At 38.6% G+C, this 6,443-nt stretch overlaps 1 protein-coding gene across 1 annotated transcript in view; it reads left to right on the forward strand.

The window, feature by feature from the left end:
- Positions 1-6,443, forward strand: part of LOC105293859 (sorting nexin-9) — a 37,515-nt gene that overhangs the window by 21,497 nt on the left and 9,575 nt on the right. Inside the window, exons 6-8 of the mRNA XM_011362733.2 lie at positions 3,202-3,286; positions 5,318-5,443; positions 5,564-5,681. Coding sequence (XP_011361035.2) covers positions 3,202-3,286; positions 5,318-5,443; positions 5,564-5,681 — 329 coding nt within the window. The remainder of the gene's footprint in view (positions 1-3,201; positions 3,287-5,317; positions 5,444-5,563; positions 5,682-6,443) is intronic.

Consider the following 6,443-nt stretch of genomic DNA (forward strand, 5'->3'; position numbering starts at 1 on the left):
GAACAGACAGAAGGTACAGAGGGATTTTTCTCTTCTCTAATTTATGGCGTTTTGGGCGTGATTTGGTCATTTTTATTTTGATCGTAGCTTGGAAGCTTATTTAAAATTTTTTTTTCACTTTAAAGGGAAATATTTGTAAAATTTAATATTCCGCAAACACTGTTTTTACCTTTATCAACTCTGTGACATATTAAGGTTTTACTGCTGATGTCACAGGAAAACTAAAAATAACTGTCTTTTAAATGTTTTACTATTTTTTGGTCACCTACCGTCTTGCCAGGCATTGCGCAAAGCAGTTTGCATGCATTCTCACGTGGCCCTCGCTTCCCTGTACTGTACACACAATCTCTGTTTTACTGTGGGAGAAACTGAAGCCCAGAGAGGTCAAGTGAGTGCCCACGCTCACACAGGTGGTAAGTGGTCTGGTCAGGATTCCAAACCAGACCCCGGGCTTCTGAGTACGTGCTCTGAACTGCTGTGCCTAATGTGTTTAGGACTTTGTTTTCACTTACGTTAAAAAAAAAAAAGTTTTGAATAATACTTATAGATAACACCGTTTAACAGGAAAGCATATGGAAAGGGAAAATATGGACAGAGCATTGTAGGATGGATGGCTTGGTAGAGAATTCTGGATAAGTCTAGTTTATACCAGTGTAGTTTGAAGGAGATAAAATTTATGACGTCCATAAGAATCTTTGGGCACTCTTTCTTACAGCAGTTATATTTAAAATAGTTTTATTTTCTAAAGTTACTAATACTTTTTCTCAGTGTCCCAAGTTCATGATTCAAAGCAGATATTAAGGAATGTTAATCCATATCTGGAAAAAATTGTAAACATAATGTTAGATAAATCTATCTAGATATCAAGCTCTAGTTCTAGATGTACATACATATGTAAACGTTTAATAAGTCCTACAAGTTTTTAGTATATTTAAATAGCATCAGTGATTATTTGAGTTATCTTTTAGCTACACACTTTTCCTGCGTCTCTGTCTAGTTTCTTCCATTATGTATTTTCATACTCATTTGCTTATCTAATAAAATTAATCATTTATTATTGACTTGCATCTTGTTTCTTAGAGTCAAATTTGAAGTTCTCAGTATGGTCCTAGTGATGTATATTACTCTCAGTTCCTTAAACCTGAAAACAGTATATTTAAAACCCATTTAAATAGAATGTGCCTCTTAGCCCCAGTTGGCAAATGAGGAAGCAGAGACTGGGTGGGACAAATGACCGGCCAAGTTTTCGTTGCTAGAAAGTGAGATTCTGGCTGGTGTCCCAGACCTCTGACCCCTCTCCTGGGCTTCCCGCTGCTCCTTGCTCGCTCTCTAATTTGCTGTGTGATCTTGAGAAAGTTGGACCACCTGTCTAAACCTTGGTTTCCTCATCTCTGAAGTGAAGGGGTTGGCTTTAAGAATTCTTTCTGTTCTAAAATTCCATTCCAGGTTGAAACTAAATTAGAGCAGTCCTAATTTACACCTGCACAGCTGAAGTGTCTCTCTCTGTGGTACTGGGAACCATTTAAACTCCTGTGTATTTTTATTTAATTACAGTAAATTATAAATGTGAGTAAATTACTCATATTTATAACAGTTGTAAAATTTTTTAAAGTTAATAACGTTTTTCAGCAAATTAATTCATTGTGTATGATAGCTGTATTCTGCAATTCATGGAAGATAAACCTTATACTAGAAAAGATTAGAAATTTAATACACTTGAGCATTATAAAATCCATCTTGATAATACTCAAAAGAATTAATAAGTCGCATTGCTGTTCAGTGAGTATTAAGTGACTGCGTATTCAGTCCTAGAGTTTGCTACGGTCCATAAGAGGACCAGAAGAAGTGTGAAACGTGATTTCTGCCCTCAGAAGCTTGCAGTCTAGTCCATTAATTCATTAGGCATTTAGTGTGCTCCCCTTACTCCTCGAGGTCCTGGGAATGCAGGTGCTCTGTCTAAGATACTTCTGGGCTGCTGTAATGTCCTCGTGGACAGTGGCGGTTAAGCGTGATAAATTATATGGGAAGGGCATGCTCAGAATGTTGAAGAAGCACAGTGAAAACTACCTGAGGCTGTAGGAAGTACTTTCAAAGAGAAGATGGCATAATGAGAAATAATTTTTTAACTTAGGAGTACACACTAGGCTTTTTACCTAAATTTTCTCATTTAATTCCCTTATCACCTGAAAAGATAGGTCATATTGGTCCCATTCTTCACACAAGGAGACTGAAGCTCTAAAGGTAACATAGCTTTTGTTGGAGTTGGATTTGGAATTCAAACCCAAGGCCATTCGGCTCCTATACGCCACTTGATTCTCTCTTGTATGAGCCATGTTTTAAAGAAGTCTGGGGACAAGGGAAAGCGGGGAACTCAGTCGAGAATGAAGAAGAAGATTCAGGCCTCTGAGAGCATCACGTTGGCCTTTAACCTGGTATCTGAATGAAATCAGAAGTAGCTGGTGTTTTGTAGAAATACCATTTCTTTTTTCTATTTTAGCTATTTTGCTTCCTGAGGGTTTTTTTTTTCTCGTTTATTTTTTTAAAAATTATAAAACCCAAATTAATCTTGTCTTCTTTAGAAGTAGCACTTTGGATGGCTATACATTTATTCCAGCTTTTTTCTAATTTTAGAAATTTGCTTTGGATTTAGATTTGATTCCTGGCAGTAGCCAATTTCATTACATTTTAGGTCTCTACTAGAAAGACTGGTTTTCTTTGTGTTTCATAAACTGGCTCTGAGGGCCGAGCCTCAGGAAGCCAGCACAGGGCCCATGAACAGCGGCGGCAGGGGGGTCACTATGGCTTCTATAGTTGGGATACATAAATTCTGGTGTGTGACCACTGCCCTTGTGGCCAGCTCCAGATCATAAGCTTGTTACCATTTCCTCCTGTGACCTGGGGGACATTTTTCTGAGCCCTTCACTCTTCGTGGGGTGATAGTTTCAAATCCAGTTAAACAAATAGGTACCATAAATATACCTCCTGGAGAAAACTGTTCTCTTACTAGATAAAGCTTGATTAAATGACTAATTGGCCATTGAACAATCTGATTATATTAGGTTTCATTTACCACACTTTCCTAGGTCTAGTACATCTGAAAGACAGAACAAGGTTAAAACTGCTTTAAAGTAAATGCAGATGAGAGCTATAGAATTCTTTTAAGGAAAGATTTGACTCACAAGCATTTGTCTTCATGATTAGGTTTCCTGGATTTGCAAAACCTGGGATGGAACAGTATTTGTTGGCCAAGCAACTAGCAAAACCCAAAGAGAAAATTCCTATCATTGTAAGTTTATTCATTTTTGTTTCTTTGCTGCTGTTTCTGATTAAGCTCTTTTATAATGCTTTAAAGCTAAGAGGGTTATTACTCATTTGGAAAGTATTTTTAAACACACTTAATGCTCCAAATAACTGACAGTATTTGTTAGTATCTTAAGAGTACTAAAGATAATTAGCATAAAGTAATGCCTATCATCTTGTTTAGATATTCTTTATATTTACCTTTTAGACTTAGTAATTGAACCAACAACACCCATACTATATATTCTTTTAACAATTTTTCTTCTCTAAGGTGTCTTGAAGTATCATTTACATGCTGTTTTGCTACCAGCCTTATCTACTTAGCTAATAAACCCAACTCAAATATTTAGGTTTCTACCCTGGCAGAGTACATGCCCATTATCAGAAGAAGGTACCTTTTCCACTATGTTCATATAATTAGTCTATCTTCCAGTAAACAAACTGTCAGGTAATAATAAAGAGCTAGCAAATAAAAGCTAGGAGTTAAGGGTGCCATTAAGACTATCTGCCTTAGAATAACTTCATTATTATTTAGCATGCCGATAGATTTCCTGTGTAAGAGCTATATAGCTGTATATTCCCAGATGAAATTCTGGAAGAGAACTGTGGCTGTCTTCTGACCCTGTTGGCTTAGCCCTGTAACTCTAAGATGGGGGAAACCTGAGTGCAATCACCATGGACTCAGACAAGGGTGAGGAAACACCTGCTCTTATTCTGGCATCTCTGGGTCTTAGGAAACTTGATAAAAGTGCATGGATGACATTGGATTTATTTTATTACTTGTTCCTACACCTTTGAAAAGCTTAAAATCCTAGGAACCTCCAGAGAGAAGGACTGTGACCAAGATCCCTGTTCATCCTTCTTCCCTCAAAGCAAATTTGGGGTTCTTACTTCTGAGTGGTTAGATTAAAGATAATTTTATTTTCTTCAGACTTTCTTGTAAATTCTAAACATGTATCTTTGTTCTTTTCATTAAATTTAAAACTCCACACAGTTTAGAGCCATTGGCCCTGCCCCTTGGATTCTCAGAGGGGAATTTGTCACAAGCATGGTAATGGTTGTGGAACAGAGCATTTGAGTTTGTCCCCCATTGTTTGAATTGTCCCACAAGTCTTAGGTAGAGCTGGGCCTTGTAACCCACAGGCAGGCCTCTTTGCGTGGGCTTCTTACGTGGGAAAAGAAGCTGAGGGAAGCCATCACGTCTTTAGGAAACGAAGAGAAAGCAGAGATCTGGTTGTTTGCTTAATTTAAGGCACAGTAAACTTCCCCACTAATAAAATGTGACTTGTGGGTATTGAGCCCTAGTGGATCAGAGTTGCTTGGCTTGGTCCCTGTCACTGCAGGAAATGCCCCAAAGCCTCCTCTTGAAGATTCCTACTCTGCAGCTTTAAGAATTTTCTGGATCTGGCCTTCCTCTTGGGGACCCAGAGCACCTTGTTGTTAGAGATCTTCTTTAGTCCCTTATTAAAATTCTCTGGGCCCCTGTCACCGTCCTGCCCTAATGACCTCTGAACTTTCATATCCCACCTTACTTTTTTCTCCTTCCACCTTTAAAAAGAATTAGGACTGGGTACACAGAAAATGAGAGTAAGCGTTGAGGAAGTTCAAGAACAATTTGACATGGCTGAGATATCCAAGGGTGTAATTTTATATTTCACAAACTATCAGCCCATGATATATAAGACAATTTTTTAAAACTAGCCCTTCATACATATAATTAAGACAACTGGACTAGAGAGAGAAGAATTCTGTTCCACCCAGAGGGGAGGGAAATGGGCATCTCTTCTGCGTGGCCTGAAGTGCCTATGTGTAGAGCAGGAGAATTTGTCCTGACGAGTGTGTGCTTCAAATACAACCCCAACAGGAACACAGAACATGTACGTAACTTCTCAAAGAAGAGCAAGAATGACCCCCCAAAGGACTTCTGGGCCTAAAAAGAATCATTTGATGACTTACATCAATTTTATTTGCTATTTTTCCATGTAACAAAATTAACTCTCCCTGGAACGTTGTGTAGGTTGGAGATTATGGCCCGATGTGGGTTTATCCTACCTCTACATTTGACTGTGTGGTAGCAGATCCCAGGAAAGGCTCCAAAATGTATGGGCTGAAGAGCTACATTGAATATCAGTTAACACCTACTGTAAGTATCCAGGTTACCAAAAGCAGAATCACGCTTACAGCACTAGTTACAATTGGCTTTTTTCTTCATTTTCTGTAGTTGGCATTGGTAACTTTTTCTCCTCTTTTCCTTCTTTTGTAGAACACTAATCGATCTGTAAACCACAGGTATAAACACTTTGACTGGTTATATGAGCGTCTCCTGGTTAAGTTTGGGTCAGCCATTCCAATCCCTTCTCTTCCAGATAAGCAAGTCACAGGTGAGTGTGTGTGACACTGAACTCAGGATGATAAGTAAAAAGACTCCAGTTGGAGTATCCTGATGTAAATCTGTAATGGCATTTTCCATCCTCCAGAGCAGGGGTCCCCAACCCCCATGCTGCAAACTGGTACCTGTCTGTGGCCTGTTAGGAACTGGGCTACACGGCAGGAGGTGAGTGGCGGGCGATCAGAGCCAAGCTTCATCTGTATTTGCAGCTGCTCCCAACAACAACAACAACAACGCAACCACGCCTCAGATCATCAGGCATTTGATTCTCATGGGAGCACCGGTCCCTGGTGCCACAAAGGTTGGGGATAGCTGCTGTCAAGGAGCAAGATGTGTACAGTGTTCATGTACTTGGAAGTTCCCTAAACACCTAAGAAGAATGTTTCATAAAATTTTCTGTCAGAGTTCTTGTATACATATCTTGAAGTCGTTGTGTCTTTATTGCTACACCCTTTCTTATAAAAGAAATATAATTTTTTTTACAATATAGTTTGTGAATTTTTTTAAATGTGAAAATGATACCAATAGAAATGATCCAAATAACCTAAAGTGGAAATAATACATGACCCAGCTGATGTAATAAACACATGATGCAGTCCAGCTGCATCGTTTTCATTAGAAGTACGTAAACATCAAATGCAGCAGCCACAGAGCTTCTAACTGTTAATGTCGGAAGTTCCCAAGTTTCCTACCTAGTTATTTAGGTGACTATTTATATTTAAATGTTTTGTATTTATCATTGATTATTACCTTC

The sequence above is a fragment of the Pteropus vampyrus genome, unplaced genomic scaffold, assembly GCF_000151845.1.
Source record: "Pteropus vampyrus isolate Shadow unplaced genomic scaffold, Pvam_2.0 Scaffold78, whole genome shotgun sequence".
Taxonomy (NCBI): domain Eukaryota; kingdom Metazoa; phylum Chordata; class Mammalia; order Chiroptera; family Pteropodidae; genus Pteropus; species Pteropus vampyrus.